Raw genomic sequence first — 23,552 nt, forward strand, 5'->3', positions numbered from 1 at the left:
CAAACAGTTTTATTTTAATAATTTCGTTAGCTGGGCATGGTGACATGTGTCTGTAGTCCCAACAACTTGGGAGGTGGAGACAGGAGGATTGCTTGAGCCCAGGAATTTGAATCCAGCCTGGGCAACATAGCAAGACCCTGGATCTGTTTTCTGTACCTATAGTTTTGTCTATAATAATAACAAAATAATAATAATTTTGTTAATGTTCAGAGCATGAGTGAGCTAAACCTGACAACTCTTATAATGTCAAATGATACTGACGTCAACAAAACAACTTAGACAATTCTTGAAATTTGCTTATTTATCTGATACATTTGTTGAGAGTCTATTATGTGCAAGTGGTATCAAGTAAAAAACCCAGTGCATATCCTTGAACCACTTGGAGAGAACTGGAGGGGATGGAAAAGCGAGGGATATCTGTTCACAGCAGAGTGTCATGTGGGGAGAGGACATGTCCTTGAACCACTTGGAGCGAACCGTAGGGGATGGAAAAGTGAGGGACATCTATTCACTGCAGAGTGTCATGTGAGGAGAGGACAAGGAACAGGGAGGCACGGGAGTTGGATGAGCTCTCTTCCTGGTTCTTGAAAATGCCACGAATGTTGGTGGTAGCAGGAATGGCAAAGAGCACCATGAGTCAGGGACGTGTCATCTCCAAAAGGTCTAGGGCAGAGTATTTCCTTCCCAAGAAACCAGTGTCCCATAATTCACCTGCTGGAACCCCTGTGCACAAAGGGATTGTGTGATTAATGTAGATTTTGGTGTTTCATCTTGTAGCAACTTAATAAGGTATGTGCCCAGCTTCTAAATGAAGGCTATAATCACTTTTCCATAGTTTATGAATTATGAAGTTGGATTCCCATCCCAAATGCTGTCCAAGTTTTTTGGCTTCAAAACCAATTAAAATGATGAATAGCTGTGAAAAGAACCAGAAGTGCATTTAATCTTTCTTCAGAACAGTTGGGGATCAGTTCTTTTTTGTCACATTTCACATTAGCTGGGAACATAAAATTGGTCTTGTTCAAAGGTTCAAACTACTTCTTCCTGAAAGAGAACCGATCTACTTAACTTTTTTTTCCCCAGCTATTATAAACACTGAGATATTTACAAAGTGCCTTGTACTTCTTTCTGTTTATCTCCCAAGGTCACGACACTCTATTTCCATCTTCTCTTAGCAATGTTATCCTAAAAAGAATCATCAAAGCAAAGATTAACTGTTACAAGAAAAAACAAATAAGCGAGAAGATTGCTGACAAATTTTGGGGGTTGGTTTATTATGGATGCAAAAATGAGTAGAAACTCAAGTCCCTGAGTCCACCTTTCATGACGGTAGTCCTGATTTTGCTATCATTTAATACATCTTAGGTCTTAATGTTCTCACTCAGTGCTGAGTGTGCTGGGATAAGCAAGGTGTTCACAGTCTTGTACATTTTTTTCTTTACTTTTTATCATAAAAATGAGCTGCAGATGTCATGCAGTGCAGAGAGAAGAGAATGCTTTCTGAGTCAGAAGGTCACATTTTTTGTACTCAACCACTTCTAGCTGGAAAACCTTGAGCAAATTACATAATCTCATGGAGACTCAGTTTTCTTACCTGTAGAATGGGGGTTATAATATTTAATTCTCAAAACTGCTGTGGGGCTCACACAAAATTAATTTGTGCTGAATTACGCATATTTGTAATTTATACATAAAACTTATATGTATATGTATAATAGCAACAGACCCCTGATACAGTATTTATTATTCATATACCTGTCGTTTTGACAGAAGGAAAAAACATCATCTAAGATGTGTTTTAGACAAAGTTTCCAATCAATGATATTTGGACACAACAGCCCCTTCGATGAGGTGGACTCAGCTATCAGTGAACTCATCTTTGCTATTTTTAGAGCTGAAAAAGGAGAAGCAGGTGATACTGAAGTTGTGTAATCAGTCTCAGGGGGAGGGCTATAAACTAGTGTCTCTGTCTCTCTCAGGACATCTGGACTCAAAGGTAGTGGCCTCAACCTCGCCAGCCATTCAAAGGCAAGCAGAACTCTCACAGAGGAGGCAAGGGCGGAGAAGCTTTGAGCATCTCTACAACATCAGAGAACACCCAGTCAAAAGAGAGGGAAACACAAATTGACTTGTACCTCATCACCTTGACAACACAAATTTAGACTCTGGCTGCTACATTATCTTCTGGTTCCTTTTCCGGAGCTGCTCTCCTTGAGCTGATTTACACGGTTGCTATTGTAGACCCTTGACTGTACACCCAGTCTTTGTGGAACTCCAAGAATCAGGCTTCAGTTGTACTTTGAGCCAGCTACACTGGGCCCCTTCAACCCTCAGCCTTCTCTCCAGGCAAGTCCATAACTGCAGCTGTGGTAAGCCCATCTGCAGGCTGCCCTCTTCCTGTCCTGAGTCCCGAAGGGCATCCCTGTGTGATCACTGGCCTTAACCTCTCATTAAGCTATCAAAGCTACCTTCCACTGCTTTTCTTAAACCCATGTCTTTTCTATTTCCTTCAACTTCAAATTAGCCATTGTTTCCACATCATCCTCTCATGACATGATAGGGAATGAAGTGATGATGGCTCACAGCACTGCTGGGGCTGCTTTTACAAGAAGCTCACTCAAAGTCAACTTATTTTTTTTTTTTTGAAACAGGGTCTCACTGTGTTGCCCAAGCTAGGATGATACAGTTGCACAATCATAGCTTGCTGCAGCCTCAACTCCCAGGTTCAAGAGACCCTCCCGCCTCAGCCTCCTGAGTAGCTGGGACTACAGGTGCGTACCACCATGCCTGGTTAATATTTTTTATACTTTTTGTAGACATGGAGTCTTGCCATGTTGCCCAGGCTGAGTCAAGGTCAGTTTTGTCATCATGGGGGGCATAGAGAGACCTCAGCAGTGAAGGCCACTAGGAAATGGGAGAAATCCAACCAGGCTGGAACAAGGCTGGGAGAATCGGCCAGTTCTAGGGCAGTTGCCTAAGTAGAATGGGTCATGAATTCGAATCTGCTTCAAGCGATACTCAGGTCAAATTTGGACAATGAGGCCAAGCAAAGACTTGAGCACAGAATCAAAGCACACCTAGAGTTACCTATGTGCATCTCCATTTTTGCTAAATCCAAATTACACCTTACTATACTGTTAACTTTTATTTGTCTATATCATTTGTTGGAATCCAGAAAACATACATTGTTTCTTTCCAGGAAAAAGTCAGGTATAAAAATAAGTATGTGTTGAAACATAAGCACATTTTAAAAAGAAATTAGCTCCTATTCTCATTCCTGCAGCTTGGCATTGAGTTTGTCTGTAATTGGGTGTGTTTTAAAATTAAAAATTTGAAATAAACTTTAAGCAGCAGGAGTCAAAAATAATTCAGACCGTAATATTCATCAAAACTTGTTTAATAGCAGGAAACCCTCCACTCTGAACTTTTACTCTTCTTTCTTGCAGAATCAATCCCTCCAGCAGCCCTCAACTACCAGAAGCACAAAAATTCAATATATGTTTTTTTTTTGAGATGGAGTCTCACTCTGTCGCCCAGGCTGGAGTGCAGTGGCATGACCTCGGCTCACTGCAACCTCCACCTCCTAGGTTCAAGCAATTCTCTGCTTCAGCCTCCCAAGTAGCTGAGATTACAGGTGCCCACCACCATGCCCAGCTGATTTTTGTATTTTTAGTAGAGATGGGGTTTCACCATCTTGGCCAGGCTGGTCTTGAACTCCTGACCTCATGATCCACCCACCTCGGCCTCCCAAAGTGCTGGGATTACAAGTGTGAGCCACCGCCCCCGGCCAAATTCAATAACATTATGCTTAGTAGTCACACACTTTCTCTTGTTTTCTTTTGTTTTCTTTGGCTCATTAGACCTCTCCTTCAGAACCAAAGAAATCCATTGTGACAACTCTGTTCTCAGAGCTGACTTTTTCCATAGAAAGAACTTCAGTCTGAGACATGCCAAGGAGTTCTTGACGCTCCCAAAATTAACACCTTTCAATCTTTACTATTAGAGATTAACTTGTTTCCATGCCCATTCTCTTCTGTTAAAGCAGATAATATTGGGAAAGGCAATGTCTGAATGTATTTCTGCCAAGATGTCGATGGTTTATCAAAATCAATTTCTTCCTGTGGAAGAGTTTAGGTGGAAGGGGAGGAGAGAAAGTGAGAGAAGATTATAACAGGGAGGCTATGGATGCAGAAAGGAAAAGCGGGGAATCAAAGGCAAACCTGCCACCCATTTCACAAATAAAAGAATCAGTGTGAGCTGGATGCAGTGTCTCATGCCTGCAATCCCAATACTTTAGGAGGCCAAGGTGGGAGGGTCGCTTGAGGCCAGGAATTTGAGACCAGCCTGGGCAACACAGTGAAACTCTGTCTTTACAATTTTTTTTTAATTAGCCAGGCATGATGGCACACGCCTGTAGTTTCAGCTACTCTGGAGACTGAGGTGGGAAGATCACTTGAGCCCAGGAGTTGGAGGCTGCAGTGAGGGATGATTGTGCCACTGCATTCTAGCCTGGGTTACAGAGTGAGATCCTGTCTCAAAAAAAAAAAAAAAAAAAAAAATGCAGATTCAGTCAGTCTGGGCTGGGGCCTGAGATTCTGGATTTCTGACAAGTTCTCAGGTAATGTCAGTGCTGCTAGTACACAGATCACATTTTAAGCCACAAGAAGGCCAGGATATGAGGTATGAACAAAGGTGTTAGCTCAGTGGTTCTCAACCTGGACTATACATCAGAACCACCAAAAGAGGTTCTGTTGGGTTTGTTGGTGGTTTGGTTTTTTTTTTAAGCTCCTGATGCTCAAGCCCCACCCCAGATTAATTAAATCAGAATCTAGAAATTGCTCAAGTATTTGTATTTCTAAAAGCTCTCCAGGTGATTCTCTTGTGCAGCTTGAGTTAGGAACCACTGTTAGTTGATAACTGAAGGTGCTATTAAAAATTCCATAATATATGAGCTCATGAAGGCTAATGAGACACCCCAGCTAAGGGCATCTTCCTCTGCAACAGCAACTTGCTATTGTACAGTGGGGGCAAACAGTTGGTGCTCAATAAATTTGTTCAATGAAAAAAAATAAGTGATTGGCTGAATGCATGAATGAATGGAAATGTTTGAAGTCAACAGTCTATGGAATGAAAAGGATTACAGTCCTATTATCAAAATGACAAGTGGCACGATGGGTATTTTAAGACAGATCATCTTTTCCATCACTCTTTCAAATACCCCATAGAAGTACTTAAATCTTGGCCCACTTTTAAGCCTGACTTTGTTAATAACTGGAGGAGTCAAAGCCACAAATTTTCCACACCATTACTTTATTCCAGTGTTTCCCAAACCAACCAACAGTCACTATACACTTTTGCTACTGGTGTTATTATTTACCTAGTGTGTTTCTTTAAATTGACTTACTTTTTAACATAAACAAATGTATTTTAAAGGGAAACTATAAATCACTATTTCAAATAGAAAAGCAACTAATATTCCATGACATCAGTAGAATTGACAGTCAAAATAAATGCAATGTAAGCAACTGAAGCAGGGTGTTTCTGCCTGCCAATGCTTGCCTCTGTCAGATAAGAAGAAGGATTAACAAGTATAGGGAGGTGTTAAAGCCATGGGGGCACTTAGCAGAGACTTTGTCACTGGCATAATAAGAAGGATTGCAGGAGCGTTTTGCAAGGAGCCACAGTCCTGCCGTGCGATGCCATGTTATTTAACATGAAAAGCAGGCACCACGTGTAAGCACCTCATGGCATTTTCAGTCAATGATTGTCAAGCTGTACTCAGAAACCCAGGGGCCACCAGGTAGTGTTGAAGAGGCTCTAGAAAAAAGAGGAAGTATTTCAGATTCTGAGGAATTCAGTCGTCAGTGTTATTTGTCTTATAGAGAGTATGGTTTTTTTTTTTTTTAAATCCTACTTCTATAAGGAACAACATAATCAACAGAGAACAAAGAAACAGGTTGAACCGTGCTGTTGAAATCAGGAGAATTAACCTTCTCATTGGAGGCATATTTGCTGGTTTAGGCCTCAAAGGCATTACATCAACCTTGGATGAGACAATTTACTAAATAAAACCATGTTATTAAAAAAATGAATGGACCATACAAAATAATACATTTCATGTGCTCCTCTAGCTCTTTAGTGAAGTACGGCCCTCTGGGAGGTTAAATTATTAGCTAAATGTATATACTTGGATTTAAACAGAATGATCCACTGATGTTCTAGGAAGTAAATGCACTAACTTATTCTTTTTTATTTGCCAGGTATTTGCTTTTCTTTTAAACAATGCATGCAGTAGAATATGATTAATATAATTCTGATGCAGAAAAGCAAGATTGCACACTTAGGAGAGAGGCCTCTGGAGCCAGACTGCCTGGTCTAAATCCCTGCTCTGCCCTTCATCATCTGTGTGACCTTGGGCAAAGTATTCAACCTCTCTGTGCCTACACTGCCCTGCTTATAAGATGAGGATGACAATAAGGGTATTACCCACATAAGGACATCATAAGGATGAGTAATGCATACAAAATATCTAAGAGCCCCCTATACAAAATACGCACTCCATATGTGCTACCTGATATCATTACAGTAAAAAAAAATTACACAAAATGTAATTCTTACTAATTTTAATTACAAAATGTAATTAAAACTAAGTCTTCCTTCCACCCTAGACCCCACGCCTCTCCCCAGGCAAAGTACTGTAAAAAGACCCTTGTGCTTCTTCTCAGAACTACTCTATACTTACCATCAAGTCCATCCCTCTCTTCTGTGCAAATGGGAGCCTACTATCCACTCTATTCTACATATTGCCTTTTTTGCTTAACAACATTTCTTGGGAATGAGTTCATTGCTAGTTTCATATCTCATTCTTTGCCAGAGCTGCAGAGTTTTGCATCATATGGGTGCACCAGAATTTCTTTAACTCATCCCCAGTGTTGGAGATTTAGGTTGTTTCTAATATTTCACTATTACAGTCACTGCCGGAATGAATATATTTAAATATACATCTTTCATTCATATGGAAGAATATCTTTAGGGTAGAGTCTTAGAGGTGGAATAGCTGGGTCAAACAGTCCATTCATGTTTATTTTGATAGATATTGCCAAATTTCTCTTCAAAGAGATTGTGCCAACTTCCATACCAACCAACCACATACAGAAGCACCTGTGTCCCCTCATTCTCAAAATAATATTTTAAATACATTAACAAGATATACAAGGTAATCAAGTTTTTTAGTCTGTTTGAGCTGATATAACAAAATATCTTAGACTGAGTAATTTATAAGCAACAGAAATCTATTGGCTACAGTTCTGGAGACCAGAATTCCAAGACCAAGGTGCCAGCAGATTTGGTGTCTGGTGAAGGCCTGTTCCTCATACACAAGGACTTCCTGCCACATCTTCACATAGCGGAAATGTTAAACAGGCTCCCTCAGGCCTCTTTTATAAGGGCACTAATCCCGTTCATGAGGGCTCCACCCTCATGACCTAATTACCTCCCAAGGACCCCACCTCTTAATACAAACACACAGGGGGTTATATTTCAACACATGAATTTTGGAGGGACACCAACATTCAGACTATGGCACCAAGGAATGCTATTATATGGAAGCAGTTATCAAAAGATTGAAATTACACATCTGTGAAATGCTAACATATGTCCTTTATTAATGCATCAAATAACAAAATCTAGTGGCAGGAAGGGGTGTGCTGAAAAGATAGTTTTTAGCATACCGGCAACAACCCTAATGTGGAATGAAGATACATGTTGATGATATGCTCACAGGTACTGCTAATAATACTGTTGTTTGTACTTCCCATTCGTAATTGAAGGAAATGCTTGATTTGAGGTGGTGGCTAGTGCAAATAACAATGTAAATTTTTCCACCCAAGTTTTAGAGCCTATCTTGGAGCCAGCTCTTAGAGCCTCATTCCAATGAATGGCAGCTTATTTTTAATACATCAGGTCAGCTCCAGGAATGTACGCTTTTAGGGAAGCTCTTAAAATTCATGTGTGGGAATCAGCCTCCATCTAGCCTAATACATGCTTCACTGGCCTTCTAAAATAGCAAGCCGAGCAAGAAGACTTAGACAGGCAAAGGCCACTCTAAAGACACCCTCTGGAGGTGTCTGTCTCGGCTGTTACTTAGAGCAACTGTTTGCTCCTTCCTGCAATACAGCTGCACTCCTCCACCACAGGGTTTTGGAAAATATCAATTAAATAATATATTTTAAACAACTTTGAAAAAGATAAAGCCATCTTTTTAATTTGGGGCACCCTATTAGCCATTAAGAATTAATGTTATTATCTCCTCATCTGTTTAGTGTTTAGAACCTCTCCCAAGTCTGCTGATAATGGTGGCAATGAGGGCCAAAGGATGGAGCTGCTTAGCTCTGGTAAATACTGGCCAGGCACAGAGGCTCATGCCTGTAATCCCAGCACTTTGGGAGGCTGAGGCAGGCAGATCACTTGACGTCTGGAGTTCGAGACCAGCCTGGCCTGGCCAACATGGCAAAACCCCATCTCTACTAAAAATTAGCCAGGCATGGCGGCACACCTGTAATCCCAGCTACTCAGGAGGCTGAGGCAGGAGAATCACTTGAACCCTAGGGACAGAGGTTGCAGTGAGCTGAGATTATGCCCCCACACTCAAGCCTGGGCAACAGAGCAAGACTCTGTCTCAAAAAAAAAAAAGGCATGGTGGCTCAAGCCTGTAATCCCAGCACTTTGGGAGGCCAAGGCGGGTGGATCACGAGGTTAGGAGATCAAGACCATCCTGGCTAACATAGTGAACCCCATCTCTACTAAAAGTACAAAAACAAAATTAGCCAGGCGTGGCGGTGGGCTCCTGTAGTCCTAGCTACTCGGGAGGCTGAGGCGGGAGAATGGCATGAACCTGGGAGGCGGAGCTTGCAGTGAGCCAAGATCACGCCACTGCACTCCAGCCTGGGCGACAGAGCGAGACTCCGTCTCAAAAAAAAAAAAAAAAAAAAGAAGAAGAAAAGAAAACACAAAATGTCCAGCCACCCAGGACACAACTGTGTGGCCTGACCGTTCAGTTGTATCACTCCTCTTATCTGGAAAGTGCTCCAGTGACTACAGAAGTTGCTAGAATTTCCAAAAGCAAGAAGAAAGTAATGGGAAAATGTGTCAAATCCACAATGGGAGAACACTGTGTCACTAGAAAATTATATGACCCTGGCAACCTTAGGAGTATGGAAGAAAGATTTCAAACAAATTTCTGACTATGTATCTTTTTCTAAATTTTTTGAATGCTGAAGAAATGTTAAATTTCATTAAGTTTTACAGCCAGATTTAATATAGACATAAATCCCTTTAATGTTCGTTTCAGTCAAAAGTGAGCGGAACATTATCGTCAAACCAGTGCATGTGGGAGAATTACTTGAGGAAAATCAAAATAGGCACAGTTGGGAACATTAAGCCGTGGCCATATTAGACGCAAGTAGGCGCAATAGCAAAATTCTTTAGGCTCTAATGGACTGGGCTATTTTGCTTCTCAGTTTTCATACAGATGAGTTTGTTCTGGGGCAATATGGTTGCAGTTTGAGAGTCTATCTGAAGGAGCTCATTTCTCTTTCATTAGTCCATGAGCACAGTGCAATTTCAGCTAATACTGTTACACAGCTCCTAGCTGGGTTATTTGGTTAAATGCCTTCAGGGAAGGCAAGACAGAATAAAAGGACAAATGTGATGTGGTTTCTTGTTCTGAGTTCCTGTAGCTGTGGAATTACATTGGCAGTTAATCATTACCACGTTGTACTCGTGATCATAAACTCCTGTTATTTAAGATGTTATTCAAGTCTCACAAGAAACATCTTGTCTTCTGTGGCACAATTTCCTTGAGGTCGGGTTTGTGCACAACTATAACCATAGAGACCTGTTTCTTGTGCTTCGTGGACATGCTAGTAGGTATATAGTGCCATTTGTGTGAAATTGAAAATGACATTCCCTACTGGTGGGTGAACTGGGAAACAGCACCCTGTCTATGGGCAAATTAGAAAAGATGTCCCCTTCTGGGTGGACAAATGAGCAAAAAGCAGCCCCTCTGGGCTGACCAATTCTTTTTTAAAGCCTCCTCCACCTTGGGGTGTGGGGGTGGTGCACATGGCTTGGTAAGTCCAATGCAGACCCTAGTTGCTCCCTGTGGGCAGGAACCCCTGGCGCAATGCACAACCTGCACAACTGTACACAACAGCCCTGATTACAGAATCCATTTTCACAATTTTGTAGTTGGACCACAGAGTTTGCCCCTCAGTACTCTAAAAATATCTGTTCAATCACATCTGTGGATGTCCATATTAAATACATTGGTCTTCTTTCTTATGGCAAGTAACTGCCACTCTCTGCCAAGGGCAGTGTTCTAACCTTGGAAACAAACAGGACACTCATAGGTTGAGAAACAGAAGAACTAGAGGACGGTGACTCCTAGGGGCTTGACCAGTGGTGGGCAGTGGAGTGGTGGAAACCACGGTGGCACCTCTTCACCATCGCAATGTAATGCTCTCCTCAGCCTCCATCATTACCCGGTGAGCTGGGGCTCAGTATCTGCCTGATAACCCACCTTTGGCTAGCATGAGACACACGAGGAGCAAGCTTCAAACTCCCAACAAGGTACTCAGCCTAGTTCATACCAGATTCAGTGGCTGTAGCCCAGGAGAGAACGAGGTATGGGGCACGTATGTCTCAGAGCAGAGAGATCTGCCTAGAAAGACGAAGACTGAGTGAGAAGCTATAGTGTGGGCTATCAGAGGGCAGCCTGGAAGCCCAAGAGGCCTAGGACATTGGTCAGGGATTGGCAAACTCTTTCCGATAAAAGGTCACTTGGTAAATACTTTAGGCTTTGTGGGGTTTTGTCACAACGACTTATCTCTGCTGTTAGAGTGCAAAAGCAGCGACTGGCAATTCATAAACAAATGGATGTGGCTGTGTTCCGATACAACTTTACTTACAAAAACAGGCCATGGGCTGATTTAGCTGGTGGGCCATATTTTGTGACCTTTGCTGTGGGTGATCAAAGAAAGAGGACACAACAGGAGAAGTCAGGTGAGGCATTGCCCATACTGCGTGGGGCAACGTGCTTGCCAGCTTACATTCCTTGTTTCATTTTATCCTCACAGCAACCAACTAGTAACAGTTTTACCACCTACATTTTGAAGATGAGGAAACTACAGTTTCTAAAAAATAGGAAAATTTCCAGGGTCAAAAACAGCCTCATTTCAAAACCAAGTCTGTTTGACTTGAATGTCTCTCTTCCTTCCCCTACATCAAGCTGGTACCTGCAGACGTATTTGTCTAGGGCAGCCCAGCCAGGGAAGCCCATTGATCACAGAGGCATTAAATTCCAGATTTGAAGGTATGGATGGCAGTGCCAGGGCCAGGTGCAATCTCAGGAGCCTCAGAAGCTTCTCTGTGGATGTAAAAGCAATGGGCACAGCCACCATTGACTGCAGGAGCTCTCACCTCTCTCATCACCAGCCGTTCAGATAGACAAGCCCCAAATCCGAAAGGTGTCATCTGTGGGTCTGCGTCTTTGATAGCCAGGCAATTACAGCACCTCATATATAAAAAGCCAGAGGAATCTGTGAATATAATAAGTGACTGTCCTTTCTTAGCGTGGTGCAGGCCATCTGTTTGAAAAGTACACACTGCAAACAATGCCAAGTTGTAATTATTAAACTTTCTAGCTAAGAGCGAGTCTCATCTTTCTTCCTAATTATGCATTCAAATATTCAGAAATTAAGCGTTAGAATTATTATATACCAGGGATGGGTTTTTTTCCCCTGTGCATTAAACTTTTAGAAGAGAACATGAGCCATCATCAGAAGTTTCTCCCAGAAATAACTCCCAGAGAAGCCCTGAGGTCAGCTTGGAATCAACCCAACCTTCTCACTTTCGGTGTGATGGTACAATGATAATTCAAGTTCTTAATGATGACTCTGAATCATCTCGATCCTGAATCATCAGAGATTAAATCATTTTCACCAAACAGCTAGTATTTTCTAAAGCAGGAAAATCGATTAAAGGATTTCAGTAAAAAGTTAGAGAAGTCCAAACAAAGCAAGCATCTGGCAAGCCTCGGTGACCAGTACATTAAATTCACCAAACACCACCTGCTCCAAATGTCCATGTTAATGGCAATTATAGAAAACTCCAGTAGCATTCAAGGCCAGTTTAACTTATTCCTGTACACAAATAACTTTATGGGAGACAGCATTGTAATTCAAATCAATAAATGACTCGGTTTGGCTGTACAAGCATAAACAGAACGCTTGCAAAATATTGTTCCTCCTTGCTAGAAACCATTTGATTTTTAGCCAGAAAACATACAGCCAAACAAGAATAACAACTGTTTGCCTTCCTTAATGTTCAGTGTAGACTGTTACCCAAGGAATTAAGCATTAGTCATCAAAACTTCATTGCAAAGGCAACAAAATAATTGGGGTTCCTGAGTTATCATCCATTTCAACATTCAGAGGCCAATTTGACCCCAGACAATACAAGGTCTTTCTTCTTGTTATAAAAGTGGTTGCAGAGTTCTGAGGGTTCTCTGCTGTAAGCTCTGCTCTCAGAACTCTCCAGGTCCTGCTTCCAACCCCTGCCATGTCCGGCCAAACTATTTTCCCAGAGTCAGGAGCAGAGCCAACAGCCTCACTCAGACAGACCCCAGTGATAATTATCAGCCCAAAAGATAAGCCCGAGTGGAAAGTTTGAGAAGCCAGTCACTCAGGCAGCAGCTACAAAAGGACAAACACTCTCTAGTTTTCCCTCACTGACTTCATTTCCCTCTGCCAGCCTGATAGAAACATGGTCTCAGTCCGCTCAGGTTTTGCCCCTGTCCTCCCTGTCTCCAGAAGCTCCCTCAAGCTTCAAAAGATTCATACAGCCTTCCAGAGAGGGAGACGGGTACCTACTGCTGGTTTTCATCATCTGTCCACTCTGGCTTCTGCAGTAACACCATTCCCATTGGCCTCGGTGGTCAGTTCACCCGGATCCTGCCTAAACCCTGGATGCTTATTGTCCTGACCACCCAAATGTCCTAGGCCAGCTAGTTCTCAGCGTCACATCCTCACCAACCTCCGCTCCTTGCTCTGCACTGGGGATCAAGGGAATGCAGGATGGAGCTGCCCCAAGCCTGTAGCTCAGATGCCTCACAGGGGCATTTCTGATCTGCAACACTATGTCCCTGTTGTGAGCTGAGTCCCAGGCCTCTCTGAGGTTGGACATCCCAGCGTGCCCCTTCCCACTCCAACAGCACACCTCAGAAAGAAGAGGCAGCCTCAGGGGCGTGCTGAGTGGCCACGCATGCTGGATTTCCACCCACCTCACCTTAGGGAATTTTAATTTTTTCTAAAGAGAAACAAACCAGATTGGGCAGATACTCTTCCAAGTCTACTGCTTAAGTTTCAATCTCAGCTTTGAAGCCCAGAAAAAAAAGTATTAACTTGTGTTTCTCTCGATATTCCTACCCCACTAACTATACCTAAGAATGCTGTTATCTCTGAAAAAATTCAGAGGTTAGGAGAACAGAAAACACTTGGGGAAGACAAGTTACTATTTCAAAATAGTATCTCTGAAAAAAAAACAGAAATCCAAATATCGCATGGGAAGTCAGTGGGAGAAAGGCCAAATCTGAGAGGGTCTCCCAGGAACAAGGATTGTGGGCCAGATACAGAATTAAACTTTAAAAGTGAATGAAAGCAATCTGGGGTCTAAGTGGGGAAGGAGTCGAAAAACTGGCGACTTGCCAGTAGTTATGGTCAGTGGAGACGAGAAGACTTCCTCCTCTCTGAAAGCCAAGTATTGAATGAAGACCTGGATCCTGGAATAAAGGATCGACATGCTTAAGACTCCAGGCAAATGACTGGGCCAAATTTCAGGGTGACTCCTGCCCAAGTACAGCATTTATTTAAATAAATTAGCATTACAACTCTGATTATTACAACTACTGGTGATTTTGTCATCTAAACAATAAAACAAAAATTAATGGAATTAGTGGAGTTGCTCTTAAAAACATTATGCCACCACATTAGGCTTACAAACTCAAGTGTGTCACAAACTCAAGTGTGTCACAAAACTAGTGTGTTATCTTATGATAAAGCACAGTTCCTAAATATGTCTCAGGACCCATAACATCAAGAAATGCCAAAGCTGGAATGTGCCTCTAACCCACTGTTTCCTGGCCCAGTGTATACTGTGAACCAAGAAGCCATCTGGGGTCTTCATTTCAGACCCCCAAAACAAAGGAGAGGAGAATGAGATGAGGAAAAAGGAACTTGAGAGAGATCAGCTTCTCCAAGCAAGCAGAGAAGGGAATGGGGAAGGAAGGGGTTATTCACTAAACATTGGTGGGTCATCTCCCATTACAGACCAGAATAAAAGGCAAACCAACTAAAGACCTAAATGTTAAAAAAAAAAAAAAAAAACCCACAAAATTGCTTAGACAGTTTTAGTGGCTACGTAATTGTTTTATGTGGGGAAAGATTCTCAGTGGGAAAAAGGAAGGTGCTGGATGACAGAAAATAGTACACTTTTGACCATATGCTCTAGGGCATAAGAGTTCATACAGATACTTATTGAAGTTTGTAATGGTACATTTCTTTGTTTGATCTTTCGATTGATGTCTGTTCCCGCAACTAGGCTATAAGTTACATAAGGGCAGGGATGCCACCATTGTATTCCCGTACTTAGCAAAGTCTCTGACATATATTGGACTCTTAATGATATTTGTTGAGTGAATAAATAAGGTCAATTGTGGACAACGTCAGGGCCTTGGGCATGGGGTTTAAAACCCATAAGGGGAAAGGAAACCAGCCTATGCTAGTCTGAAGGAAGAAGCTGGTTATGAGCTTTCTGTGTAAAGCAAGGAAACTCTAGAGGCCATCTCACTTGTGATGTGAGAACCAGAACATCTGGCCATCTGTCCAAGGGAGGATTAAGGAAGCTTACCCTACACCTTGGGTTCCAGGTGAAATCCATTAACCACAAGGGCTACATCAACTTGAAAGGAAGACAGTCCTGGAGAACACAGGGCTTAAATTTGCTAACCCCTTGAAGGCTTGAAATAGGATGAAATGGGGAAGCCTGAAAGAGAATATCAAGAGAGGATGGAAAACCCCAAAGACATGCTTTGGCTCCAACACAATTTTGTAAGGTTTGGTCCAGTGCAGCACACTAACCCAGCACTCCAGGGAAGACTAGAAACGTTTAAAGTCTCCCAGCGCTTTCCCTTTACTGCACCTCTGGCTGTACGGACCTAATGAGATGCCTTCTGTTTTTCAGAATGCCGAAGCAAGTTACGACTTCAGCAGCAACGACCCCTATCCTTACCCTCGGTACACAGATGACTGGTTTAACAGGTAAACTGGGCCTTGGGAGGTCTCTTTGACTTTAGGCTTTGGGGTTTTATTCTACTTTGTTTTGTTTCAGGCTTGACTACCACCAGCAAAATAATCCCCATGCTTCATTAAATTATATTGTGATTTTTCTTCTTAGTGGTTACATTCTCTAAAGTGAAATTTTTAATATTACAATCTTCCTCTAGAATAATCTTTTGACTGTTTTGTTCTGCTAACTTGAAATTATTTGCTACTTTAATCCATTAAAGAGAAAAGAAAATAGAAATAAGAAGTTCTTTCTCAACCCATTACAAGGTGATTTAAAACATGCTGATTTTGCTTTATGTGTTGAAACTGTTGTAGAGAAGTATTTTGCCCCATGGGTCTATGTGTTTTTGAAAAGCATTCTGTACGCTTTCTGCTATAACCCCATAACAGCTCATGGAGTCCCTTTCAACAAAACAGTAAGTGTGATTGGCAGAGGTTTGAAGTATTGCTTGGGACAAAGATCCTATGATGTCAAACTACCCAAACAGTCCATCCAAGAGAATAATTTTCCTTCAGCTTGTTTTGCCACTAAACATGGAAATGTGGTCTCTTTTTTCTTCAAGTAAACATTTTTCTTAAATGGTTAATTACATATAAGAGATATGAAGAAATAAAGATGTGCGGTTTGCTCAATGAAAGAATACTGTAATTTTTAAACCTAGTGTTTCCCTGTTATTGACGTCCTTGGGTGAAGTTCATAAAAACATATGAACTTCAATTAGTTGTATAAAAATATATGATGTGCAGAGCACTTTATCCATTTTTTTTTATTTCTCATGGCACTCTAAGTAGCACATAAAACAAATGTTGTCATTTTTAGTTTAGTGATAAGGAAACAGGCTCAGAAGGGTTGAAGGGCTTCCTTGGTCAAACAGTTAAAATTCAAGTCAAAGCCAAGATTAGCCCCATGCTTCAAATTATTTCCAAATCCACATTTGTACTATTCTTTGCTGAGTATCATTTCTATTATTTGATACAGGCAGCATGATGACCAGAATATGTTCAAGGGTAGAGCCTCGGTGGACAGGAAGCTTAGATTCTGTCTCTAAAGTTAGCAAGTTGACCTGAGACCCCTCAGTCTCATCAAGGGTTGACACAGGGTACACAGGTTCTGAGTACAAATGCAGAAAATAAGAAAAAAGAAAATAAAATTTAATTTTGTAATATTTTGTAAAGATCATTGCTGATGTCGGATAGCACAATTCATTCTCTATCCACATCACCTGCAACCTGAAAATGACATACAATGCTTGGAGGTGTGTGTTTAGAGGATGAGAATGTATAAAAAAGGTCTGAAAACTTTTGGCATGAAGTGTGTTTTATCTCTGTGACTTCTAACCCTAGATGGTAGCATATATTTAGCAAATAAACCATTTCAGACACAAGAATGTGAAGTTACCAAATGTGTGCCATTAAGCTGGGGTTTAGACAGAATTGGCAGTGGCCATCCAGGGCACAGTGCTGAGAAGGGCCATGAGAGGGTCTGGCTTCAGCAGGATTGATTACCAGCTCTCCGCATGAATATCAGAAAGTGCAGTGGCAACATATCCACTGGCTACTTGCTGTCTTTCTGTAACTAGTAGGTACTAAATTAGTCTTTGATGGATTGATGTAAGCACAAAAATATAACCAATGGAAAGATTATCCCCCAATCTCATTTTCTGAACCCAAACAAAATCTACCCTAGTCAAATCTTCCTGGGCAATGTGCTATAAAAATACTCCTTAAAAAAACTAAAAGGTTCCACTCCAAGATGGCCAAATAGGAACAGCTCTGGTCTGCAGCTCCCAGCATGATCGACGCAGAAGATGGGCAATTTCTGCATTTCCAACTGAGGTATCTGGTTCATCTCATTGGGACTAGTTGGACAGTGGGTGCAAGGGGTCGGAGGATTTCCCTTTCCTAGCCAAAGGAAGCCGTGACAGACTGCACCTGGAAAAATGGGACACTTCTGCCCAAATACTGTGCTTTTCCCATGGTCTTAGCAAACAACAGACCAGGAGATTCTCTCCCATGTCTGGGTTGGCAGGTCCCACGCCCATGGAGCTTTGCTCACTGCTAGTGCAGCAGTCTGAGATTGATCTGCAAGGCAGCAGCCTGATGGAGGGAGGCTGAGACTTGAGTAGGTAAAAAAAAGTGGCCAGGAAGCTCAGACTGGGCAGAGCCCACCACAGCTCAGCAAGGTCTACTGCCTCTATAGACAGCACCTCTGTGGGCAGGGCATAGCTGGAAAAAAGGAGCAGAAGCTTCTGCAGACTTAAATGCCCCTGTCTGACAGATCTGAAGAGGGCAGTGGTTCTCCCAGCATGGCATTTGAGCTCTGAGAATGGACAGACTGCCTCCTCAAGTGGGTCCCTTACCCCCATGTAGCCTAACTAGGAGACACTTCCCACTAGGGGCCAACAGACAGCTCACAAAGGTGGGTGCCCCTCTAGGACAAAGCTTCAAGAGGAAAGATCAGGCGGCAATATTTGCTGTTCTGCAATATTTGCTGTTCTGCAGCCTCTGCTGGTGATACCCAGGCAAACAGGGTCTGGAGTGGGCCTCCAACAGCCTGCAGCTGAGGGACCTGACTGTTGGAAGGAAAACTAACAAACAGAAAGGAATAGCATCAACATCAACAAAAAGGACATCCACACGAAAACCCCATTTGTAGATCACCAACATCAAAGACCAAAGGTAGATAAAACCACAAATATGGGGAGAAACCAGAGCAGAAAAGCTCAAAATTCTAAAAACGAGTGCCTCTTCTCCTCCAAAGGACCGCAGCTCCTCGACAGCAACAGAACAAAGCTGGATGGAAAATGACTTTGATGAGTTGACAGAAGTAGGCTTCAGAAGCTCAGTAATAACAAACTTGTCCAAGCTAAAGGAGCGTATTCTAACCCATTGCAAGGAAGCTAAAAACCTTGAAAAAAGGTTAGATGAATGGCTAACCAGAATAAACAATGTAGAGAAGACTTTAAATGACCTGATGGAGCTGAAAACCATGGCACGAGAACTTCATGACGCATGCAAAAGCTTCAATAGCCGATTTGATCAAGTGGAAGAAAGGGTAACAGTGATTGAAGATCAAATTAATGAAATAAAGTGAGAAGACAAGGTTAGAGAAAAAAGAGTAAAAAGAAATGAAAAAACCCTCCAAGATATATGGGACTATGTGAAAAGATCAAATCTACGTTTGATTAGTGTACTTGAAAGTGACAGGGAGAATGGAACCAAGTTGGAAAACACTCTTCAGGATATTATCCAGGAGAACTTCCCCAACCTAGCAAGGCAGGCCAACATTCAGATTCAGGAAATACAGAGAACACCACAAAGATACTCCTCAAGAAGAGGAACCCCAAGACACATACTTGTCAGATTCACCAAAGTTGAAATGAAGGAAAAAATGTTAAGGGTAGCCAGAGAGAAAGGTCGGGTTACCCACAAAGGGAAGCCCATCAGACTAACAGTAGATCTCTCGGCAGAAACCCTACAAGCCAGAGGAGAGTGGGGACCAATATTCAACATTCTTAAAGAAAAGAATTTTCAACCCAGAATTTCATATCCAGCCAAACTAAGCTTCATAAGTGAAGGAGAAATAAAATCCTTTACAGACAAGCAAATGCTGAGAGATTTTGTCACCACCAGGCCTGCCTTACAAGAGCTCCTGAAGGAAGCACTAAACGTGGAAAGGAACAACCAGTACCAGCCACTGCAAAAACACGCCAAATTGCAAAGACCATCAATGCTAGGAAGAAACTGCATCAACTAACAGGCAAAATAACCAGCTAACATCATAATGACAGAATCAAATTCACACATAACAATATTAACCTTAAATGTAAATGGGCTAAATGCCCCAATTAAAAGACACAGACAGGCAAATTGGATAAAGAGTCAAGACCCATCAGTGTGCTGTATTCAGGAGACCCACCTCACGTGCGGAGACACATATAGGCTCAAAATTAAGGGATGGAGGAAGATCTACCAAGCAAATGGAAAGCAAAAAAAAACGCAAGGGTTGCAATTCTAGTCTCTGATAAAACAGACTTTAAACCAACAAAGATCAAAAGAGACAAAGAAGACCATTACATAATGGTAAAGGGATCAATTCAACAAGAAGAGCTAACTATCCTAAATATATATGCACCCAATACAGGAGCACCCAGATTCATAAAGCAAGTCCTTAGAGACCTACAAAGAGACTTAGAGTCCCACACAATAATAAGGGGAGACTTTAACACCCCACTGTCAATATTAGACAGATCAACGAGACAGAAGGTTAACAAGGATATCCAGGCTTGAACTCAGCTCTGGACCAAGTGGAACTAATAGACATCTACAGAATTCTCCACCCCAAATCAACAGAATATACATTCTTCTCAGCATCACATCGCACTTATTCCAAAATTGACCGCATAATTGGAAGTAAAGCACTCCTCAGCAAATGTAAAAGAACAGAAATCACAACAAACTGTCTCTCAGACCACAGTGCAATCAAATTAGAACTCAGGATTAAGAAACTCACTCAAAACCACACAACTACATGGAAACTGAACAACCTGCTCCTGAATGACTACTGGGTACATAACGAAATGAAGGCAGAAATAAAGACATTCTTTGAAACCAATGAGAACAAAGACAAAACATACCAGAATCTCTGGGACACATTTAAAGCAATGTGTAGAGGGAAATTTATAGCACTAAATGCCCACAAGAGAAAGCAGGAAAGATCTAAAATCGACACCCTAACATCACAATTAAAAGAACTAGAGAAGCGACAGTGAACAAATTCAAAAGCTAGCAGAAGGCAAGAAATAACTAAGATCAGAGCAGAACTGAAGGAGCTAGAGACACGAAAAACCCTTCAAAAAAAATCGATGAATCCAGGAGCTGGTTTTTTGAAAAGATCAACAAAAGTGATAGATCACTAGCAAGACCAATAAAGATGAAAAGAGAGAAAAATCAAATAGACGCATTAAAAAATGATAAAGGGGATATCACCACCGATCCCACAGAAATACAAACTACCATCAGAGAATACTATAAACACTTCTACACAAATAAACTAGAAAATCTAGAAGAAATGGATAAATTCCTGAACACAAACACCCTCCCAAGACTAAACCAGGAAGAAGTTGAATCTCTGAATAGACCAATAACAGGCTCTGAAATTGAGGCAATAATTAATAGCCTACCAACCAAAAAAAGTCCAGGACCAGACGGATTCACAGCCAAATTCTACCAGAGGTACAAAGAGGAGCAGGTACCATTCCTTGTGAAACTATTCCAGTCAACAGAAAAAGAGGGAATCCTCCCTAACTCATTTTATGAGGCCAGCATCATCCTGATACCAAAGCCTGGCTGAGACACAACAAAAAAAGAGAATTTTAGACCAATGTCCCTGATGAACATTGATGCAAAAATCCTCAATAAAATACTGGCAAACCAAATCCAGCAGCACATCAAAAAGCTTATCCACCACGATCAAGTCGGCTTCATCCCTGGAATGCAAGGCTGGTTCAACATATGCAAATCAGTAAACGTAATCCATCACATAAACAGAACCAATGACAAAAACCACATGATTATCTCAACAGATGCAGAAAAGCCCTTTGACAAAATTCAACAGCCCTTCATGCTAAAAACTCTCAATAAACTAGATATTGATGAAATGTATCTCAAAATAATAAGAGCTATTTATGACAAAACCACAGCCAATATCATACTGAATGGGCAAAAACTGGAAGCATTCCCTTTGAAAACCAGCACAAGATGAGGATGCCCTCTGTCACCACTCCTATTCAACATAGTGTTGGAAGTTCTGGCCAGGGCAATCAGGCAAGAGAAAGAAATAACGGTATTCAAATAGGAAAAAAGGAAGTCAAATTGTCCCTGTTTGCAGATGACATGATTGTATATCTAGAAAACCCCATCGTCTCAGCCCAAAATCTCCTTAAGCTGAGAAGCAACTTCAGCAAAGTCTCAGGATACAAAAATCAATGTGCAAAAATCACAAGCATTTCTATACACCAATAAAGCTGAGAAGCAACTTCAGCAAAGTCTCAGGATACAAAAATCAATGTGCAAAAATCACAAGCATTTCTATACACCAATAACAGACAAACAGAAAGTCAAATCATAAGTGAACTCCCATTCACAATTGCTACAAAGAGAATAAAATACCTAGGAATCCAACTTACAAGGGATGTGAAGGACCTCTTCAAGGAGAACAATAAACTGCTGCTCAACAAAAGAGGACACAAACAAATGGAAGAACATTCCATGCTCATGGATAGGAAGAATGAATATCATGGAAATGGCCATACTGCCCAAGGTAATTTGTAGATTCAATGCCATCCCCATCAAGCTACCAATGACTTTCTTCACAGAATTGGAAAAAAACTACTTTAAAGTTCATATCAAACCAAAAAAGAGCCCGCATTGCCAAAACAATCCTATGCCAAAAGAACAAAGCTGGAGGCATCATGCTACCTGACTTCAAACTATACTACAAGGCTACAGTGACCAAAACAGCATGGTACTGGTACCAAAACAGATATATAGAACAGAACAGAGGCCTCAGAAATAACACCACACATCTACAACTGCCTGATCTTTGACAAACCTGACAAACACAATAAATGGGGAAAGGATTCCCTATTTAATAAATGGTGCTGGCAAAACTGGCTAGCCATATGTAGAAAGCTGAAACTCGATCCCTTCCTTATACCTTATACAAAAATTAATTCAAGATGGATTAAAGACTTAAATGTTAGACCTAAAACCATCAAAACCCTAGAAGAAAACCTAGGCAATACCACTCAGGACATAGGCATGGGCAAGGACTTCATGACTAAAACACCAAAAGCAATGGCAACAAAAGCCAAAATAGACAAATGGGATCTAATTAAACTTAAGAGCTTCTGCACGGCAGAAGAAACTACCATCAGAGTGAACAGGCAGCCTGCAGAATGGGAGAAAATTTTTGCAATCTACCCATCTGACAAAGGGCTAATATCCAGAATCTACAAAGAACTTAAACAAATTTACAAGAAAAAAACAACCCCATCAAAAAGTGGGTGAAGGATATGAACAGACACTTCTCAAAAGAAGACATTTATGCAGCCAACAGACACATGAAAAAATGCTCATCATCATTGGTCATCAGAGAAATGCAAATCAAAACCACAATGAGATACCATCTCACACCAGTTAGAATGGTGATCATTAAAAAGTCAGGAAACAACAAATGCTGGAGAGGATGTGGAGAAATAGGAACGCTTTTACACTGTTGGTGGGAGTGTAAATTGGTTCAACCATTGTGGAAGACAGTATGGTGATTCCTCAAGGATCTAGAACTAGAAATATCATTTGACCCAGCAATCCAACTACTGGGTATATACCCAAAGGATTATAAATCATGCTACTATAAAAACACATGCACACATATGTTTATTGTGGCACTATTGACAATAGCAAAGACTTGGAACCAACCCAAATGTCCATCAATGATAGACTGGATTAAGAAAATGTGGCACATATACATCACAGAATACTATGCAGCCATAAAAAAGAATGAGTTCATGTCCTTTGCAGGGACATGGATGAAGCTGGAAATCATCATTCTCAGCACACCATCACAAGGACAGAAAACCAAACACTGCATGTTCTCACTCATAGGTGGGAATTGAACAATGAGAACACTTGGACACAAGGCGGGGAACATCACACACCAGGGCCTGTCAGGGGGTGTGGCAGACTGGGGGAGGGATAGCATTAGGAGAAATACCTCATGTAAATGACAAGTTGGTGGGTGCAGCAAATCAACATGGCACATGTATACCTATGTAACAAACCTGCACGTTGTGCACGTGTACCCTACAACTTAAAGTATAAAAAAAAGAAAATTTAAGAAAAACTAAAAACTCTAAGGAAATGTCTTCTCTCTTAAATATTTCATTTGCAAACTTGTTCTTAAAATTATAATTTTAAACCAGCTAAAAACCTCCAATTAGGACTAATTAGTGCTTAGGGCAGTAAAACTCATCATTGTCAGCGGTAAGAATTCCCAAGTGTCCAATTACCCAAGACACAGTCATAGTGACTCAGGCAAGCATGATCCCCATGCTTTAGGGAGCCAATGACTAAGACAGAGTGTCCACT

General features: G+C 41.4%; 1 protein-coding gene across 1 annotated transcript in view; it reads left to right on the plus strand.

Moving 5' to 3' along the window:
• PCSK2 (proprotein convertase subtilisin/kexin type 2) overlaps positions 1-23,552 on the plus strand; it is a 256,293-nt gene that overhangs the window by 166,998 nt on the left and 65,743 nt on the right. The window contains exon 6 of the mRNA XM_003810593.3: positions 15,298-15,374. Within this exon, the coding sequence (XP_003810641.1) occupies positions 15,298-15,374 (77 nt within the window). The remainder of the gene's footprint in view (positions 1-15,297; positions 15,375-23,552) is intronic.

This window comes from Pan paniscus, chromosome 21 (assembly GCF_029289425.2).
Source record: "Pan paniscus chromosome 21, NHGRI_mPanPan1-v2.0_pri, whole genome shotgun sequence".
NCBI lineage: Eukaryota > Metazoa > Chordata > Mammalia > Primates > Hominidae > Pan > Pan paniscus.